Source organism: Dendrobates tinctorius, unplaced genomic scaffold (assembly GCF_039654945.1).
Source record: "Dendrobates tinctorius isolate UK_male_01 unplaced genomic scaffold, ASM3965494v1 ptg000129l, whole genome shotgun sequence".
Taxonomy (NCBI): Eukaryota; Metazoa; Chordata; class Amphibia; order Anura; family Dendrobatidae; genus Dendrobates; species Dendrobates tinctorius.
In genome coordinates this window covers 37,847,250-37,869,104 of record NW_027361797.1, presented here as the reverse complement: position 1 = coordinate 37,869,104, position 21,855 = coordinate 37,847,250, and the positions used below count along the sequence as shown (strand labels likewise).

The following is a 21,855-nucleotide window of genomic DNA, read 5'->3' as shown; positions in this document are numbered from 1 at the left end:
TTTAACACTTTTTTTTTTACTTTATTACATTGTCCCAGGTGGGACATCACTGTCCTGTGACAGATCGCTGATCTGTCACATCACAACTCACTGTGACAGATCAGCAGGCTTCCTCGTGCCTGCGCTTTGCAGGCACTGAGGAAGCCGGCTCCCTGCAGGCCCCCGAAGGTCCCCGTCGCCATCTTGGATTCGGAGGCCTGCAGGGAAGGAGCATTGCGCTGCCGTGTGGGGCTCAGGGAATCAAGGAGGGAGCCCCCTCCCTGACGATGCTTCCCTTTAACCCCCGGTACACCGCGATCGTGTTTGATCGCGATGTGCAAGGGGTTAACGTGTCGGGGGCGGTCCGTGACCGCCCTTGACACATTGTGCCGGGTGTCAGCTGTGATAATCAGCTGACACCCGGCCGCGATCAGCGGCGCTCACCACGTGGGCGTCGCTGATCGCTATGACGTACTATCCCGTCCCTGGGAATTAAGTCCCAGGGCACATGGACGGGATAGTACGTCTCATGGCAGAAAGGGGTTAACAGACATAATTGTATTTACTGGTATAATGAGAACATGCATTTAACATTAGAGCAACAACTAAATGAGCCTGGTGTCAATGGTTGGGGTGGTATTTCAAGTTTTGGTGTTTTTGGACCATTTTTTTGATGGAACAGTCACAGGAGATAAGTATCTCGAAATTCTAATGAATCACGGTGTTCTCCAGTTACAGCAACAGCCTAATTCAAATGACCTTTATTTCCAACAAGATGGGGCCCTCCACATTATTCAAGAGTAGTCCGCGAGGATCTTGGTGAAACATTTCCTAATAAATGGATTGGCCGAAGAGGCCTACTGGATTGGCCGGAACGTTCACCAGACTTGACCCCAATGGATTTTTTCTTTTGGGGAGTACTCAAGGTCAAAGTTTATAGAGGAAAACCAAAAAGTGTCAGTGATTTGAAAAATTACATAAGAGATGCATTTCAAGAAATTAATACCCAAAGAGACTTGTGCAAAAATGTTTGTCGAAGCGTTAGAGGCAGACTTCAAAGCTGTGCAAATTGGGATGGAAAACAGTTTGAGCGCCTGCGTGGATAAAATTTAAGGGCTCTTGTATTATTGTTCAGAATAAAATGTAATTGTCAATGTTATACTTGTGTTAGTAATTAGAATTTTATATATAAATCAAAATAAATGTTATTATTTTCTGTCCACCTACTTTTGGACCACCCTGTATATATATATTTTTTATATTTTTTTGTCTATACAGTATATATATAAACTGAGCACATGCACACATGTATACAGAGCACATACATAGACATACAGTGGGAAAAATAAGTATTGCCAATTTTGCAAGTTTTCCAAGTTGTCATTTTTATCATGGGTACACTTCACCTGTGAGAGACAGAATCTAAAAATAAAAACCGTAAAATCACATTGTAGGATTTTTCAATAATTAATTTGCCGTTTATTGCATGAAGTAAGTATTTGATCACCTACCAACCAGCAAGAATTTTGGCTCTCACAGACGTGTTAGTTCTTCTTTAAGAAGCCCTCCTACTCTGCACCCATTACCTGTATTAATTGCACCTGTTTGAACTTATTACCTGTATAAGAGACACCTGCCCACACACTCAATCACACACTAACCTCTCCACCGTGGCCAAGACCAAAGAGCTGTCTAAGGACACCAGGGACAAAATTGTAGCCCTGCAGAAGGCTGGGATGGGCTAAAGGACAATAGGCAAGCACTTTGGTGAGAAGGCAACAACTGTTAGCACAATTATTAGAAAATGGAAGGAACAGAAGATGACTGTAATGATGATTCTGAGAAAGCTCATGAATCAGCCCATAGCTAAACAGGAGGACCTGGTCAATGACCAGAAAAGAGCTGGAACCATAGTCTCAAACATTACCGTTAGTAGCACACTACGCCGTCATGGATTAAAATCCTGCAGGGCACACAAGGTCCTTCTGCTCACACCAGCACATGTCCAGGCCCTTTTGAAGTTCGCCAATCACCATGTGGATGATCCAGAGGAGGCAACGGAGAAGATCAGATAAGACCACAACTCCACTTGCTATGTTTGGAGGAAAAAGAAGGATGAGATTAACCCCAAGAACACCGTCCCAAATGTGAAGCATGGTGGGAGAAACATTATATTTGGGGGTGCTTTTATACAAAGGGGACAGCACCGTACTGAACGGAGGATGGATGGGGTCATTTATCGCAAGATTTTGGCCAACAACCTCCTTCCCTCAGTAAAAACATTGAAGATGGGTCGTGACTGAGTCTTCCAGCATGACAATGACCCGAAACACACAGCCAGGGCTACTAAGGAGTGGCTCCATAAGAATTTCAAGGTCCTAAAGTGGCCTAGCCAGTCTCCAGACCTGGACCCAATAGAAAATCTTTAGAAGGAGCTGAAACTCAATGTTTTCCAACGTCAGCCCCGAAACCTGAAAGATCTGGAGAAGATCTGTATAGAGTCAGCCAAAATCTCTTCTGCAGGGTGTACAAACTTGGTCAAGAACTACAAGAAACATCTGACCTCTGTAATTACAGACAAGGGTTTCTCCACCAAATATTATGTTCTGTTTTTCTATTGTATCAAATGCTTATTTTATTCAATAAAATGCAAATTAATTACGGTATGTAAAAATGTGAAATTCTGCATTTTTTTAGATTCTGTCTCTCACAGCTGAAGTGTACCTACAATAAAAAATACAGTCCTCTCCATTCTTAGCCAGTGGGAAATCGTGCAAAATTGGCAGGGTAGCAAATACTTATTTTCCCCGCTGTTTTTGTACACACAGAACACATGGACACATGTACGAGAGCACATAAATACAGACATGCATGTGCAAAGCAGAAACATACATTTATACATGTGTATATTCAGAACACCTTCATACACACACATGCATACAAAGAGCACATACATATACACACACATATATACATACCAGAAGCCCGTACATTCTGATGTCTTCACTAATGTGCACCTACCAGGAGTCCATACATTCTGATGTACTCACCAAGATGTGCCAGCAGGAGCTCATGCATTCTGATGTCTTAACTAATATATACCTACCATGAGCCCAGACATTCTGATATATTCACTCATACAGTTGTGGCCAAAAGTATTGACACCCCTGCAATTCTGTCAGATAATACTCAGTTTCTTCCTGAAAATAGTAACATAGTAACATAGTTATTAAGGTTGAAGGGAGACTTTAAGTCCATCTAGTTCAACCCATATCCTATCCTAACCTGCCCTAACATGTTGATCCAGAGGAAGGCAAAAAAAAACCATGTGGCAACAAGTGAGCTTCACATTGGGGAAAAAAATTCCTTCCTGACTCCACATACGGCAATCAGACTTGCTCCATGGATCAACGCAATATTAAGGAAACTAGTGTATATGCCCTGTAATATTATACTTTTCAAGAAAGGCATCCAGTCCCTTCTTAAATTTTAGTAGGGAATCACTCATTACAACATCATATGGCAGAGAGTTCCATAGTCTCACTGCTCTTACAGTAAAGAATCAGCGTCTGTGAGTATGCTTAAACCTTCTTTCCTCCAGACGTAGAGGATGCCCCCTTGTCCCCGTCACAGGTCTAAGAGTAAAAAGATCATTAGAAAGGTCTTTGTACTGTCCCCGCATATATTTATACATTGTAATAAGATCACCCCTAAGCCTTCGATTCTCCAAACTAAATAACCCCAAATGTAATAACCTGTCTTGGTATTGCAGACCCCCTAGTTCCCTAATAACCTTGGTCGCTCTTCTCTGCACCCGCTCCAGTTCAGCTATGTCTTTCGTATACACCGGAGACCAGAACTGTACACAGTATTCTAAGTGTGGTCGCACTAGTGACTTATATAGAGGTAAAATTATGTTCTCCTCATGAGCATCTATACCTCTTCATAAAAGCTTATCAGATTAGTCTAACAGGAACGGTCCCTTGTAAACCCATGTTGATATTGGGTCATGAGGTTATTCTTCTCCAGATTCTCCAGTATAGTATCTCTTAGAAAACCCTCCAGGATTTTACCCACAGTTGAGGTTAAACTTACTGGCCTATAATTTCCAAGTTCAGTTTTTGTCCCCTTTTTGAATATTGGCACCACATTTGCTATACGCCAGTCCTGTGGTACAGACCCTGTTATTATGGAATCTTTAAAGATTAAAAATAATGGTCTATCTATGACTGTGCTTAATTCCTGCAGTACTCGGGGGTGTATCCCATCCGGGCCCGGGGATTTGTCAATTTTAGTGATTTTTAGACGCCGCCGTACTTCCTGCTGGGTTAAGCAGGTGACATTTAATGGAGAATTTTTATCCTTGATCATGTTATCCGTCATGGGATTTTCTTGTGTAAACACTGTTGAAAAAAAGTCATTTAGCATATTGGCTTTTTCCTCATCCTCATCCACCATTTCACCCAGACTATTTTTAAGGGGACCAACACTATCATTTTTTAGTTTCTTACTATTTATGTAGTTAAAGAATATTTTGGGATTATTTTTACTTTCTCTGGCAATGAGTCTCTCTGTCTCAATCTTTGCTGTCTTGATTTGCTTTTTACAGAATTTATTTAATCTTCTGTATTTAGTTAATGCCTCATCACTACCTACTTGCTTTAATTCTCTAAATGTTTTATTTTTATCTCTTATTGCGCCCCTTACAGCTCTATTTAGCCATAGTGGTTTCCTCCTATTTCTAGCATGTTTATTCCCATACGGTATATATTGTGCACAGGTCCTATTCAGGATGCTAATAAACGTCTCCCATTTTCTTTGTGTATTTTTATGTCTCAGGATATCGTCCCAGTTAATTCCACCAAGATCATCTCTCATCCGTTGGAAATTTGCCTTCCTGAAGTTTAGTGTCCTTGTAACCCCTCTACTACACATCTTATTAAAGGATACATGAAAACTTATTAATTTGTGATCACTGTTACCCAAGTGACCCCCAACCCTTACATTTGATATGTGGTCTGGCCTGTTGGTTAATATTAGGTCTAGCAGAGCCCCCCTCTTGTTGGGTCCTGAACCAGTTGTGAAAGGTAATTGTCTCTCATAGTTGTCAGAAACCTATTACCTTTGCTGGAACTGCAGGTTTCGGTTCCCCAATGTATTTCAGGGTAGTTGAAGTCCCCCATAATAATGACTTCTCCTTGAGTCGCTGCTTCATCTATTTGCTTTATGAGGATATTCTCTGTAGCTTCCATTATTTTTGGAGATTTATAACAAACCCCTATCAGTAATTTATTATTTTTCCCCCCTCCCCTTATCTCTACCCACAGGGACTCTACATTTTCATTAGATTCATATATATTATCACGCAGGATGGGTTTTAAGGATGATTTTACATATAAACACACGCCTCCCCCTCGCTTGTTTGTACGGTCATTTCTGAACAGACTATAGCCCTGTACATTAACCGCCCAGTCGTGGCTCTCATCCAGCCATGTCTCAGATATCCCCACCATGTCAGAATTATGTTCCAACAACATTAACTCCAATTCCTCCATCTTGTTGGCGAGGCTCCTGGCATTAGTATACATGCACTTTATGTATCTCTCTGTACCTCTATTCTTTCTTAAATTATTAACTGTTCTAACCCCACCCCCCATGCCACCCCCACCCCAATTTCATTATTTGTGCCCAGGTCTCTATCTGCACTGTCTTCCCCTCCTATAAAAGGAATACCTCCCCCCCGTCCCTAGTTTAAACACTCCTCCAACCTTCTAGCCATTTTCTCCCCAGCACAGCTGCACCCTCCCCATTGAGGTGCAGCCCGTCCCTAGCGTAGAACCTGTAGCCAACTGAGAAGTCGGCCCAGTTCTGCAGGAACCCAAACCCCTCCTTCCTACACCAATTTCTGAGCCACTTATTAACCTCCCTAATCTCCCGTTGCCTCTCTGGCGTGGCACGTGGTACAGGAAGTATTTCCGAAAATACCACCTTGGAGGTCCTTGCTTTAAGCTTACAGCCTAATTCCCTGAAATCATCTTTAAGGACCTTCCACCTACCTCTAACTTTGTCATTTGTGCCAATGTGCACCATGACCGCTGGATCCTCTCCAGCCCCTCCCAGTAATCTGTCAACCCGATCAGCGATGTGTCGGACTCGAGCGCCAGGTAGGCAGCACACCGTTCGACGATCCCTGTCTTTGTGACAGATTGCCCTATCTGTTCCCCTAATAATTGAGTCTCCCACTACCAGAACCTGTCTGGCCTGCCCTGCTCTCCTATTTCCCCCCCCCCCTTACTGGAGCAGGCACTCCTCCGGCTTTCAGAGGACATGCCTTGCTGCAGCAGTGCTACTCCTGCACTAACACTCCCCTCATCTGCCAACTTAGCAAACTAATTGGGGTGTGCCAGATCAGGACTAGCCTCCCTGGTGCTCTTCCCTCTACCCCGCCTTCTAACTGTCACCCAGCTAGCTGCTTCATTGTCCTGCAGCTCCAACCTAGCATCCCCCCCCTCATCTATCCCATTGAGCGTCTGCTCAGTGAGCAGAAGACTCCTTTCCATATTGTCTATGGATCTCAGTGTTGCCAGCTGCACATTTAGATCCAGTATCTGGGCTTCCAAATGCACAACGTGCTCACATGTCGCACAGCAGTATGCACCCTCGACCGGCTGTTCAAGGATTTCATACATGCGGCAAGACGTGCACTGGATGGCATTGGCAATAGTGGAGCACATCCTAATGGGGATTGCACCAGACAATAAGATAAGCTAAAATAAATGTAAAAAAAAAAAAAAAAAAAGTATTAATATAATATAACAGCAATTCAGTAAGACCTCCCTTGGAAACTCCCTGAATCCAAAGTCACAGAATCTCAAGTCACACACTTACCACAGTTCGCACTTACGCTCAGGTCACACTCAGCTCGTTCACACTCGCTCAGGTAGAAGATTTAAAAGAGTTTTTTTTTTGTTTTTTTTTCCCCTTTCACCAGCACACCACCTTGATGCTCAATGCACTTCCAAAAGGAAACACAAATTCTTTGGTATTATTATCTTCATTTAATTTGTCTTAAATGAAAAAACACAAAAGAGAATGAAGCAAAAAGCAAAACATTGATCATTTCACACAAAACTCCAAAAATGGGCCAGACAAAAGTATTGGCACCCTCAGCCTAATACTTGGTTGCACAACCTTTAGCCAAAATAACTGCGACCAACCGCTTCCGGTAACCATCAATGAGTTTCTTACAATGCTCTACTGGAATTTTAGACCATTCTTCTTTGGCAAACTGCTCCAGGTCCCTGATATTTGAAGGGTGCCTTCTCCAAACTGCCATTTTTAGATCTCTCCACAGGTGTTCTATGGGATTCAGGTCTGGACTCATTGCTGGCCACCTTAGAAGTCTCCAGTGCTTTCTCTCAAACCATTTTCTAGTGCTTTTTGAAGTGTGTTTTGGGTCATTGTCCTGCTGGAAGATCCATGACCTCTGAGGGAGACCCAGCTTTCTCACACTGGGCCTTACATTATGCTGCAAAATTTGTTAGTAGTCTTCAGACTTCATAATGCCATGCACACGGTCAAGCAGTCCAGTGCCAGAGGCAGCAAAGCAACCCCAAAACATCAGGGAACCTCCGCCATGTTTGACTGTAGGGACCGTGTTCTTTTCTTTGAATACCTCTTTTTTTTCTCCTGTAAACTCTATGTTGATGCCTTTGCCCAAAAAGCTCTACTTTTGTCTCATCTGACCAGAGAACATTCTTCCAAAACGTTTTAGGCTTTTTCAGGTAAGTTTTGGCAAACTCCAGCCTGGCTTTTTTATGTCTAGGGGTAAAAAGTGGGGTCTTCCTGGGTCTCCTACCATACAGTGCCTTTTCATTCAGACGCCGACGGATAGTACGGGTTGACACTGTTGTACCCTCAGACTGCAGGGCAGCTTGAACTTGTTTGGATGTTAGTCGAGGTTCTTTATCCAACAACCGCATAATCTTGCGTTGAAATCTCTTGTCAATTTTTATTTTCCGTCCACATCTAGGGAGGTTAGCCACAGTGCCATGGGCTTTAAACTTCTTGATGACACTGCGCACGGTAGACACAGGAACATTCAGGTCTTTGGAGATGGACTTTTAGCCTTGAGATTGCTCATGCTTCCTCACAAGTTGGTTTCTCAAGTCCTCAGACAGTTCTTTGGTCTTCTTTCTTTTCTCCATGCTCAATGTGGTACACACAAGGACACAGGACAGAGGTTGAGTCAACTTTAATCCATGTCAACTGGCTGCAAGTGTGATTTAGTTATTGCCAACACCTGTTAGGTGCCACAGGTAAGTTACAGGTGCTGTTAATTACACAAATTAGAGAAGCATCACATGATTTTTCGAACAGTGCCAATACTTTTGTCCATCCTCTTTTTTATGCTTGGTGTGGAATTATATCCAATTTGGTTTTGGGACAACTCTTTTTGTGTTTTTTTCATTTAAGACAAATTAAATGAAGATAATACCAAAGAATTTGTGTTTGCAATCATTTTCAGGAAGAAACTGAGTATTATCTGACAGAATTGCAGGGGTGTCAATACTTTTGGCCACAACTGTATATACTCACTAGGAGCCTATACATTCTAGGCTCAACCACACACACACACACACACACACACACACACAAATATAAAGACAGACACACACACAGACAGATATGCAGACAACAGATTTACCGCCTTCTGTTCATTTCTTCCACCTCATGCAAAGTACTGGACCTGTGATGACATCAAGGTCACACGGTCGTGATTTCACCAAAGGTCCTAAAGCAGTGTCCACATTCTATTATCAGTGTTTGGCCGGAGTCACACTAGCGAGAAATACGGACGAGTGCTATGCGAGAAAAAAAATCGCATAGCACTCGGACCAATGTTAATCTATGGGGCAGCTCCCATCATCCGTTTTTTTCTCGCCCGTATCATACATGTGGATGAAATCATTTAGATTTATATATGTATTTGACTAATAATTAGAGTAGTGTACGTGTGTAAAATTTGGGACATGTAGGTGTTAAATTAACATTCGTTGAAAAAAATTGTGTGGGCTCCAGCGCAATTTTCTCCGCCAGAGAGGCAAAACCAGTGAGTGATGGCAGATATTAATAGACTAGGGAGGGACCATGGTTATTGCCCCCCTGCCTACAAACATCTGCCCCCAGCCACCCCAGAAAAGGCACATCTGTAAGATGTGCCTTTCCTGGCACTTAGCCTCTCTATTCCCACTGCCTTTAGCGGTGACGTGGGTTAATAAGAGGTAAATGTCACCCTGCAATTGAAACGTGACATTAAGCTGGGTTAATAATGGAGAGGTGTCAATAAGACACATATCCATTATTAATCCAATAGTATTAAAGGGTTAAAAAATACACACAGACATTAATAAGAAAATATTTTAATGAAATAATGACACACAGTTTTTGACCAAATTTATTACACAGCCAATCCAACACTGAAGCCATCGTTCTCCTGTAATAATTTTTTTTTTTTTAAAAAGCAACAATATCCATACCTCTCACCATTCATTCATGTCCCCCGCTGCAATCCATCTGAAGGGGTTAAATAGTTTACAAGCGGGAGTGGTGCTAATGCTACCAGCCCGGCTGTTAACCTAGGAGAAATGAATGGAAACCTGTCTCGCAGGTCTGTGTTTCAAAACATTTTTCCACGCTCCTGAGTTCACCTCAGGTCAGGCAAGAACTCTGCGCAGCCTCTGTAACGTCAGCGGTAGACACGGACGCTGGGTTACACAAGTGGCTCAGGTAGTGAAGCTCATCCAGGATGGCACAACAATGCGAGCTGTGGCAAGAAGGTTTGCAATGTCTGTCAGTGTAGTGTCCAGAGGCTGGAGGCACTACCAGGAGACAGGCCAGTACACCAGGAGATGTGGAGGGGGCCGTAGGAGGGCAACAACCCAGCAGCAGGACCGCTACCTCAGCCTTTGTGCAAGGAAGAAGAGGAGGAGCACTGCCAGAGTCCTGCAAAATGACCTCCAGCAGGCCACAAATGTGCATGTGTCTGCCCAAACGGTTACAGTAGAAACCGACTCCATGAGGATGGTACAGTATGAGGGCCCGACGTCCACAGATGGGGTTTGTGCTCATAACCCAACACCGTGCAGGACGCTTGGCATTTGCCGCAGAACACCTGAATTGGCAAATTTGCCACTGGCGCCCCGTGCTCTTCACAGATGAAAGCAGGTTCACACTGAGCACATGTGACAGACGTGACAGAGTCTGGAGACGCCATGGAGAGCGATCTGCTGCCTGCAACATCCTTCAGCATGACCAGTTTGGCAGTGGGTCAGTAATGGCGTGGGGTGGCATTTCTTTAAAGTGCCGCACAGCCACCAATGTGCTCGCCAGAGGTAGCCTGACTGCCATTAGGTACCGAGATGAGATCCTCAGACCCCTTGTGAGACCATATGCTGATGCAGTTGGCCCTGGGTTCCTCCTAATGCAGGACAATGCCAGACCTCATGTGGCTGGAGTGTGTCAGCAGTTCCTGCAAGATGAAGGCATTGATGCTATGGACTGTCCCTCCCATTCCCCAGACCTGAATCCGATTGAGCTCATCTAGGACATCATGTCTCGCTTCATCCACCAACGTCACGTTGCACCACAGACTGTCCAGTAGTTAACAGATGCTTTAGGCTATGTGCACATGTACTTTTGAGAGCTGCGGATTTGTCCCCGCGAATTTGTAAAAAACCGCAGGTAAATCCGCAGGTCAAAAGTCCTGCGGTTTACTTGCGGTTTAGCCTGCGGTTTAGCCCTGCGGTTTCACACCTCATAATGGATAAGGTGTGAAACCGCAGCGGAATCCGCACAAAGAATTGACATGCTGCGGATTGTAACCCGCAGCAAATCCACGCGGAAAAATCCGCAGCATGTGCACAGCGTTTTTGGTTTTACCATTGGAAACAATGGTACTGAAACCAGAAATGATGCGGATCCGCAGCAGAATCCGCACCGTGTGCACATAGTCTTAGTCCAGGTCTGGGAGGAGATCCCTCAGGAGACCATATGCAACCTCATCAGGAGCATGCCCAGGCACTGTACAGTAGGGAGGTCATACAGGCACGTGGAGGCAACACACAATACTGAGCCTCATTTTGACTTGTTTTAAGGACATTACATTCCACTTTAATTTTGCGTGTGACTCCAAATCCAGGCCTCAATTGGTTAATACATTTTATTTCCATTGATGATTTTTGTGTGATTTTGTTGTCAGCACATTCAACTTTGTACAGAACAAAGTATTCATTGAGAATATTTCATTCATTCATTCATTCATTCATTCAGATCTAGGATGTGTTATTTGCGTGTTCCCTTTATTTTTTTGAGCAGTGTATATACTGTATAGCTCTGGCAAAAATTAAGAGACCACCACATCAAATTCCTGTCATGGGCAGCCCATTCTCCAGACCTGAACCCCATTGAAAACCTCAGGAATGTATTCAAGAGGAAGATGGATAGTCACAAGCCATCAAACAAAGAAGAACTGCTTAAATTTTTGCACCAGAAGCAGTGTGAAAGACTGGTGGCAAGCATGCCAAGACGCATGAAAGCTGTTTTTAAAAATCATGGTTATTCCACAAAATATTGATTTCTGAACTCTTCCTGAGTTAAAACATTAGTATTGCTTTTTTTCTAAATGATTATGAACTTGTTTTCTTTGCATTATTTGCGGTCTGAAAGCACTGTTTGTTTGTTTTTTAATTTTGACCATTTCTCCTTTTCAGTAAAAAAAACAAAATTTATTGCTTGGAAATTCGGAGACATGTTGTCAGAAGTTTATAGACTAAAACAGCAATTTACATTTTACTAAAAAATATACCTATAAAGAGAAAAATCAGACAAACTGAACATTTGAAAGTGGTCTCGCAAAATCGCACGGAAATCGCATTACACTTGCATGGCACTCGCATGACAATCGCATGGCACTTGCCCGATTTTTCGGTCCAGAAATCGGACCTTTTTTTTCTCACATATGGTATCAGCCCTTAGCAGAACAGTGCCCCATAGAAATGCGGAATGTGCCGCCAATAACATGATGCTGTGGACTGTATGTCACTCATTAAAAGGCCAGAATTGGTCTTTACTCAAGGGATGAAATTTAAAAAACCCTTTGTCATATGTTTTACTAGGGTGTTATAAGGGGGTCACCATCAGGATCCCAATCTTTTGGCCAGTGGTGAGCAGTTACAAAAAGCATCTCTTGCTACAGAGGACCTATCATGTCCTGTGTTATACAGGCAACCCACTGATTTGAATGGCCACTGTGTAATGCTTAATATCGCCTGTGGTGGCGCTGCAGGAGAATGCATTACTTATTGCCACTTGTCCTTTCAGATTAAAGCCATCAAGGGAGAAACTTTGTGATCAGTTTTAATAAGCAGGTACTATCGAAAGCGGAGAACCCCTTTAATTTAGTACCACAGGCAAGAATCTTATAGGATAATTGTGATGGGAAATAAGAAAATTGAGAAATAGTGTCCAAAAATGAATAAATACATTAATAAATAAAATAAAATTGAGGTGAAGCCATTTTATATTGTATTGGTAAATGGTAACCCCATTATTTGTAATAATACAACTGGAGATGCAGGTTATCTATAGAAACAATGGTACATACAGACAAATAAAGAAAACCAATAAAAAAATAACAATTTTAGTAAAATTAAATTTTTCTTGGGATGGGATGGGCCTGGTTTTGATATAGAAATCCACAGAGTCAGCGAAGGAGAATTTCTTTGGGTTGTAACCAAGCTCTTTGCGAGCCTTGTCTATTCGGAAGGTGTGCACCACTGCAATTTTCATCACCTTGAAAAAAAAGACATAGATACATAGATTAGCTATTAGATCATAGGAAGTTGATAAGTTGTTCATTTCTTGTTTCTGAAGACCCACCCAGCATCTTCTCTTAGAGCGCCGCATAATTTCTCCTGAAAAGGTTTCCATTCCCTTTTCAGAGGAGTTACCCTGGTCCGTTTGAGTTTTTGGTGACCACATCGGGCTTTGCCAGTAGCCTGGCGTGATCCATGTGTTGTATTTCCAGAGACGATATGAGAGCTCCCTACAGACACACCTGGGTGATGGCATTGCTCTAAGACTTGTAGTAACTCCCTTAGTTTGCTGTGCACAGTTTCAGTTCACATTCATAAGAATGTCTCCTGCTTGTCTGTGGTATGTCTCCTGCTTGTCTGTGGTTTTCAGTCCCTGAGTTACGTGTCGGCAGTTATCAGTAACTTTGCTACTCAGCTTCTCCTGTGCTCCACCTGCCTAACTACAGTTTCCTGACATCTTCCACCTGCATGCAGTTTGCTTGCCTGCCTGTAGTTTCCTGACATCCTCCGCCTGTCTGAGGTTTCCCGACGTCCTCCGCCTGCCTGAGGTTTCTTGACGTCCTCCACCTGCCTGAGGTTTCCTGACGTACTCCGCCTCCCTGAGGGTTCCTGAGGTCCTCCGCCTGCCTGAGGTTTCCTGATGTCCTCCGCATGCCTGAGGTTTCCTAATGTCCTCCAAAAGCCTGAGGTTTCCTGATGTCCTCCGCCTGCCTGAGGTTTCCTGACGTTCTCCACCTGTCTAAGGTCTCCCGCACTACGCCTACAAGCCTGCGGTCTCCCTTTCCTTGGCTGTTCGTATCCGGTGTGCATCTTTTATTGCTGCGCTGATGCCCGTAGTCCATGTGTCCACCCAGACCTTTGGCTTGGAGGATTCACCTCACCTGAGGGGTCTAACAGTAGTGTACCCTGAACATCTGGCAGTGGTTGGATAATATCAGACATCCCCCCCAACAGGAAACACCCAGTTGTCTACTGATTTATACATTTCTAAGAAGAATAACAGCAATGGCAATATAAAGAGTCCTAAGAAAAGATGCTCCACAATTACTATTTTACTATAAATACAGACATCTCAGGAGAGCTATAGGGTCGTCTTTTAGAAACCAGCAACTTTTTTTTTTTTTCCATTGTTTCATCCCTGGAGCCATTCATATATTTTTAAATGTCCCCTTCCATGTGTAACTGCATGAGGGATTGTTTTAGGGTTTTTTGTAACATTTTTTATGGCACCATTTTGGGGTACATGTAATTTATTCCTTTACTTTTAATACATCTTTTATAGCCGTAAAAAAAAATTGTGTTTTTTTTTTGCATTGACTGTTGCTTTTAAAGGGGTCGTCCAGGTTTTTGGCTGGGTGAGGGCTTATTTTTTTTTGTGCACTGAGCTGCCATTTTAATTGATGACATTTTTGTGTACGTATGATATTTTGAAAGCCTTTTATTCCATTTTATTGCAATGTTGCAGTGACAAGCTAAAAAACACGTAGTTTTAGTGTTTTGATTTTTTTTTTCTCGTTACGCTGTTTACCAATCTGATGAATTTATTTTATATATTAATAGCTGGGCGTTTCTGAACCAAGTGATATCAAATATGTATATTTTTTATTGTTTTATTTTTAATGCGGCAAAAGGGGGATTTGAACTTTTGTGTGTTTTTATTTTTGCAATATTTGTTAAAACTTTTTACTGTATTTAATAGTCCCCTTAGGAGAATTGAAGCTGCGATCGTGTGATCACCTGTGCTATACATAACAGCGCTTCAGCACTGCTACGTAGAGCAAAAATCACGATCTCCCATAAATGCCGACCACAAGCTGGCATTCACAGAATGATCGTGTTGACAGGCATAACCCATCAGCGCCCTGCGATCAAGTGACAGGGGTCCCGATGAGCAGGATCAATGACTCGCCAGCGCGTGGTAAATTTCGTCAGTGATTAACAGCATCATTTACAGCAGTGGGTGGATCGTGGATCCACTCTCGGCTGTTAGAGGCGCTTGATGGCTGATTAAATCAGCCATCAAGTGTAGGGAAAGATGTGGGCTCAGCATGTGAACCCGCATCAAAGGCAAGGACAGGGTCAATGACGTAAATATACGTCACCAGTTGTGAAGGGGTTAAAAATTAAATTTATTTTTTTAAAAGGTTTAAATTTCAAATTTGGAACCAACACTTTGCTTTTCAATTTTAAATATTAAAAAGAAAAAGCACAATTTTACATTTTTGTCTCTTTTTTGTTGACCATTTTTAGAATGCGGTGAAATACATGGAAGTGTTGAGCTACTGGCAGTGAGATGTCCGAATTACCTGGAGTCCAATCTGACGGCTATGATTTTAAGCATGTAAGACAAAAGTGGGCTATATAACTAATATGTTACCTCATGTCGGGTCAGCACCGGGTTTAAGGATACAAATGGTCTTAGTATGAGATGCAAATATTCCAAAATGAAAGCTGCAGGAAAAAATGAGATGGTTTATTATGTCGGCCATATTAGCTTTGACCTATAATATGGATGCGTAACAGCTTACACAGAAGGGGTTAATATAATTGTATTATGATAGATGAAACGCGTCTCAGCAGTGAAAACGCTGCATAAAAAAACAAACACGTTTTTGCAGAGTTTTTACCCATTCATTAGTTATAAGTCTCAAAATACGATAACCAAAGAAAACCGATTTTTGTGTGTTTTTTTTCTGCTAAAAGTGTAAAACATAAAAAATTAAAAACTACAAAAACTTGGTATCATTGGAAAAATCGCTGCAGAATAAAACGGACATGTCAATTTACTGAATGGTAAACGTTTAGAAAAACCCCCCAGAATAAAACAGAATTAAAGTTTTCAAATATAAAAAGTGAAAAGAAAAAGTATTTGGATTTTTAAAATCATCCCACCAGCAGCATGAAGAAATTATACAAAAAAGACTTATGTTTAGAGATGAGCGGACACCTGGACATTCGGGTCTGGCGGGTGAACAATTACAAAAAGTTCGGGTTCGAGCACCAGAACAGTACCCGGTACCCATTCACTTGAATGGAGGGATCGAACATCCAGTGTTTGCCATGCTGTCATGTGCATAACAACGCAACAAACACCGCTTCTGATTGACGGTGAAATCATTCCTGCCGGTCAGAGAGCTGCGGTTCCCACGCTGTCAAAAGACAGCGTGAGCACTCAGCTGTGATCGGAGGTATAAAGTTTACCACCGGTCACTGGTGTCAGCTGATGGGACTACTGATCCCATCATCTGACGCCTGCTGACGCTAATAACAGCGAGCTCAGGAGTGGCTTATGGGAGTATTCATTAGCCGGCTCCTGCGCTGTAAATAAATAATTTTTTTAAAAATGGCATGGGTTCCCCTGTATTTTTGATAACCAGCCAGGCAAAACTCACAGCTTGGGCGGCAACCCTCAGCTGTCTGCTTCAGCAAGGCTGGTTAACAGGAATAGAGGAGTCCCCATGCCAAATTTTTTATTATTTAAGTAAATAATTTAAAAAAATGGCATGGGGTCCCCCCTATTTTTGACAACCAGCCTTGCTAAAGCTCACAGCTGGGGGCTGGTAAACTCAGGCTGGTAAGGGGCCTTGTATATTGCCTCCCCAGCCTAAAAATAGCAGTCCGCAGCCACTCAATTCTGGCACTTTGCCTGGCTCTTCCCACTTGCCCTGTAGTGGTGGCAAGTGGGGTTCATATTTGTGGGGTTGATGTCACCTTTGTATTGACCAGTAACATCAAGGCCCGAAGTTAGTAATGGAGAGGCGTCTATAAGACACCTATCCATTACTAATCCTATAGTTGTATGGTAAATAAAGACACAGCAAGTATAAAGTCTATTATTTGAAATAAAACAAAACACACTTTTACTTTTTTATTTAAAAATAACACAGTTATACTCACCTAACGGCAAATTCTACCGAAGCCCTCGTCTTCTGTAATAAAACAAAAACAACAATATCCCTCACTTATCCATCGTTCTGTCCCACGTCATAATACAAGTCTGGAAAATAAACAGTTTTCATCCTGGACGGTGCCAAGATGCAACCATCCAGGCTGAGAACCAGTGATGAATGAGCTGCTGTGAGCGCAGCCTCAGTGACAGGTGGTGATGTCATCGAGGTTACCTCTGGTCACTGAGGCTGCTTTCTCAGCCGGGCTGAACTGTGGTGATTTCAGTGAGATCCCTGCTAGCAGCGTGAGAAAAACTCTATTCTTGATAACTAGCTTTGTTGAAGCTGACAGCTGAGGGTTGCAGCCCCCAGCTGTGAGTTTTGCCTGGCTGATTATTGAAAATACAGGAGAACCCATGCCACAGTAGCGTGCCTCAAATGTTTTCTTAAGAAAAGAATGTATAGAAATGATAAGAATATTTTTAAATTCCGCCCATCTAACTGAAGAATCTAACTGAAGAATAGTTTCAATGCTCTGGAGATATCTTTACTTGATACAATTTCAGAGATCTTGGCCTTTTCATTTAGTGCTAATTTTTATGGTCTTTAATAAGAAGGCGGAGCTCGCAGGATCCTCTGGGGCGTGTCTTTAGGCTGCACTGCATTGTTCCCCTGTGAGCCACATCCCCTTGATAAAGGCTATAAAAATTAGCATTAAATACAGCGGCCTATATCTCTGGTTCCCTATGGCGGATATAAAAAAAATACAAAAAAAATTACATAATCAGGGGAGCAGTGAGAATCAAATAGGAGCAAACACTGGACACTTTTGACCTGGTGACAAATCATCTTAAAAGAACTCACTATAATAACCTGCACTGATGAAAAACAATTCTATTATTACCTCAGCAGTCATATTAATTCTACATGTAGAAATTAATTAGAGCCCAAGCAGAATCTGCAGAAAAATGCTCAATAAACTATGCGTACCTGCAGCATACACCAGAGAGGTGGGTATAATTATCCAAGGATCTGGAAAACCAAGTTTTTCAAACTGAAAATGAAACAAAAAAAAAAAACATCATTGCTTTGTGAATTATTGGTAGTATTCATCCGTTTTTTACAGTTTTTTTTATCTGTACATTTGCTGCACAATTTTGTTATATTTTTTTTAATGTCAGGCTAAAGAAAGGAAATGAGTTTTGGAGTTCCATATATAACAGAATTTTAACGCCTATCAAGATATTTTATTAATTTAGATCCTGTAGAAAAGGCCGATCTCAGTCTCTTCATCGTTCACAATTTAAAACTGCATTTTGCACACATACCAGTGTAATATGTCCAGGAACTATCCTCATTCTCACCATGTGTAACTTTATAAGTGGGTGGTTCCTCTCTTCCGCATTCTGTCAGCACTATAGGTTCTTGAACTTGCCTCCCCCAAACTGAAACCCCATCTTTGTTTTGTGCCTGTGAGCAGACTGACAGACGAGAGAGCAGGAGCAGAGAGAGACGAAGACCCAACTCTACTTCTTGTAATCGATAACGACGACTCTGTTGTTAGAGATGGATTATGTTTGAAATCAGGCAGTGAGCAGCAAATTGGACAGAAGTAAGACACCTGGTGGTCAGTACTTTAGAGTATTTTTTTTAGGGGGGAGGGGTGAATACAGTTTTAAATAGAGTGATTTTGCAGATTACCTATTTAGCTCATTATCTATCAAATGAGATCAACTTGTCTGAACGTACAGGGATCAATTAAATCTCAATTCAGGGTGATTCCTAACATGCAACAAATTTTAGTGATGCGCGCACGTGCTGGGATAAGGTGTTATCTGGGCACACCCGGGTGTTAACAGTGTTTTCGGCGTGCTCGAATACTATGTTCGAGTCCATGCGGTTGCATGTCCCGCGGCAGTTCGACAACACGGGGATTGAATGTCCAACATCCGCGGGGACTCTAACATATTTTTCGAGCATGAAAAGTCACTCGGTTAGCACCTGAGCATGCTCAGATAACACCTTATCCCAGCACGTTCGCTCATCACTACTACTGATCCATCTCCAGCCGTTACGTACCATTGGATGGAGATACCACTCGTTAAAGCTGACTTGCTCCCCATCGTGGATGAAATAGGCTTTTCCACTCTGAAATACAGAAATTAAAGAAACAGTAAGTTTGGTCTTGCCCCAATTTGTCACTATTATGCCTATATGTAACCTTAGCTTACAGCTATATATCCTTTACTGGCAGTCAAAGCCTCAGCAGCAAGTATATGAGCCTCAATCAGATTGTATAAATGGATCCAGTTCATCCTGGTTCGGTCACTCCAGAATTTAAAACATAGTAATCTCTTCTCTGCATTTGCCTGGATTAAGATGAAAACATTTTTTTTAGTAATTATCTGTTCTAACATGATATTTTCCATCAGTCTAAAGCTGGCCATAGACAATAGAAAGGTATTGGTCTCATTGACGACCAGTTAAGCTAAAGGGGCAGTCTAAATTCACTAAAAATCAGACCTTAGGCAACAATACTTCTAAAATAAGATATACTTACCTAGTTCATCCCCGTCGTTCCAGCTCTTCATACCCAAATCTTTCCGCTGTATATAGCGCAAGACCAATGGGGCTTGTGATTGGCTGCAGCAGTCACATGGGGTATACAGTTAGTGATGTCTTCAGGCAATATTAACATAAGACCATCAGGGAGAATAAGTAACAAAGCGCTGGGTCGGAGGGGATGAGATGGGCGAGTATATGGTAATTTGTGATTTTAGCCTGTGGGCTGATCTTTAAATACCTTGGACAACTCCTTTAAGAATTCCCAGAATATATAAAACTGCATCATCTATTGATACCAGTCTACCGTGCCCTACGCTGGGCTCATAATCATGGATAGTCTAAACTCCATCCTTTGGTAGACCTCATAGTACACGTCCAATTACCATATATGATATTTAATCCCAGATGACTTACGACCAGTCTTGGCAAATGTGTCTTTTCATCTGGCCCATAAATTCCTGGAGGCCGCAACACGCATGTCAGAAGTTTACCACCTCCTTTAAGAATACAGAAAAATTGAAAAAAATCAGGAAAGTTTCATGGTCAATATTTTAAAAAAAAATCTCTGATTGCTTTATGAGGCTAAGAACCCCGGAATGCCGTAAAGTTACACATTCTGATATGAAAAAATAAAATGTACCTTAATTTTTATTTAATAAATAAATAATGCACATGAAACTAAGCAATTCTATATTATTTCCTATCAGATAAATCTGCTTCTTTCTCCCTCTGGATTGATCGTTCACTCCCAAGTCATGGATAAAGTCTGTAAAATCTGTATTCAGTAAGATGGGAGATGGTAGTTGGTGCTTTTAAAATTCTATGGAGAGGGGAGGAGCTAGAGGCCGACACAGACATCCTGCTGCAAAGTCTCCTGAAATGACTGTTACAGAGGGAGGAGTTAGAGGCCGACGCAAACATCCTGCTGCAAATTCTCCTGAAATGACCGTTACAGAGGGAGGAGCTAAAGGCTGACACAGACATACTGCTGCAAGTTCTCCTGAAACAACATTTACAGTTCTCCATAGAACTTTATGAGCACCAACTGTCATCTCCTATCTCAGTAATGGGAAAATCTGTAATCACTGAAGACAGATTTTTTTTTCCTATGAAATGAGAATTTAGAGATGGATTACTCAGTCCTGGAGGAGAAAGAAACCTATTTATTTAATATCGTATATTACAAAGTTTCTTATTTTCACATATACTATTGATTTATGGGGAAAAAAAAACATAAAAAGTTGGTTAAATGTTAATGCTAGTTTGTGGGATAATGTACGTTACTCAGTTTTGTAAATATTCAGAATGAGAAAGTACAAAGTCATGGAAGCATTCCTGTAAACATGTCCCATAATTTCAAAGAGACTTTGAACATCCACAGAAATTTACTGTATGAGATGGAAAGCATCAACCGTAATAAGTAATAACCTCTTTGGAAAGAACTGAGTTGACTTGAAGCGTCCCCCCTCCCCCCACACACAATCTGCAGCATTTGGGGTATGTAATAAAAAATGACCATTACTAAAAATTAATAAGGAAAAAAAATGGGAGATCGCTGCTCTATTATTTTTTGAGAAAAAAAGGTGACCCCGACATTTCCTAATGGGCAAGCAGTCTATAAAAAGGCCATTGCATTGCATTACTATGTCCTGACTGTGACACCTGCAGAGTTTCAGACACAAGGCCTTCCCGGAGGGAGTGGAGACCTCCAGCGGCAATGGATGTAGCTTGGTATAAATTGAGGAAAGAAGAATCCTGGGATTCTCTGGTATATAAAGAGAACCTGTCAGCATGATTTTGTTATGGAAAGACCTGGCTGTAATATTGATTACATTGATACCTTTGGGGAAGAATTCCGCTTTGTGGTTCTTCTTTAGTCACCATTTAAAGTTTTCTGCTAATTAGATTTTGGTGCACATTGGCCGGACTGTGCTCTGGGTCTTCTCCTCCCTGTCTGTGATTCCTCGGCCCCTCCGCCTGCCTCCTGCCTGTGATTCCTCTGCCTGCGTCCGGTCTGTGAATGACAGGTCGTTGCTCAGATTTCATACAGAGGACACAAGTTATTCAATGACTGTACGCAGACAGAGGGGTCAGGGAATCACAAACCGAGAGGAGAAGACCCCGTGTACAGTCCTTCCCCGCTGCACCAAAATCTACCTAGCAGAAAACTTAAAATGGTGACTAAAGATGAACTAAAGTGATTTTCTTCACCAAAGGTATCAATATAATCAGTATTACAGCGCCATTACAGTACCTGGATAACTCCGGAGCATGCTTGGATGACACGATATATGAGCACCGCAAATTTTACACCGAAAGGAACTCTAGAAACTTATCATTCAGGTAAACGGGTGGTCGTAAACCAAAGTTGAATTTAATCCTAAATGCTTCTCTAGTTAATGGAATTATTTACGGTACTCACTTTTCTAATATACCGTACTTTAAAAAATTTCCTACCGTTTCCTCTCTACTCTGTCTTCCTGCTTTTATTTTTTCCTTTAACTTCCATTCTGATGACGTTTCATTTGAGAATCCCCCAAGTCCAGCCC

The 21,855-nt window shown here is 42.0% G+C and overlaps 1 protein-coding gene across 3 annotated transcripts in view; it reads right to left on the bottom strand.

Moving 5' to 3' along the window:
• Positions 1 to 12,415: 12,415 nt before the first annotated feature.
• The window catches only part of SDR42E2 (short chain dehydrogenase/reductase family 42E, member 2), a 34,275-nt gene continuing 24,835 nt past the window's right edge, over positions 12,416 to 21,855 (bottom strand). The window contains exons 7-13 of one of the 3 annotated variants that reach the window (XR_012219897.1): positions 19,721 to 19,803; positions 18,973 to 19,110; positions 18,821 to 18,889; positions 17,732 to 17,795; positions 16,752 to 16,783; positions 15,232 to 15,305; positions 12,781 to 12,831 (exon numbers count right to left, since the gene is read on the bottom strand). Coding sequence is in view for 2 of the 3 variants with exons in the window: in XM_073542977.1 (XP_073399078.1) it covers positions 12,622 to 12,831; positions 15,232 to 15,305; positions 17,732 to 17,795; positions 18,821 to 18,889; positions 18,973 to 19,110; positions 19,721 to 19,803 (638 nt within the window). In the remaining variant the exon portion in view is untranslated. Of the gene's footprint in view, positions 12,832 to 15,231; positions 15,306 to 16,751; positions 16,784 to 17,731; positions 17,796 to 18,820; positions 18,890 to 18,972; positions 19,111 to 19,720; positions 19,804 to 21,855 lie in introns of all 3 variants that reach the window. The other 2 variants (XM_073542977.1, XM_073542979.1) reach the window with 2 other exon arrangements.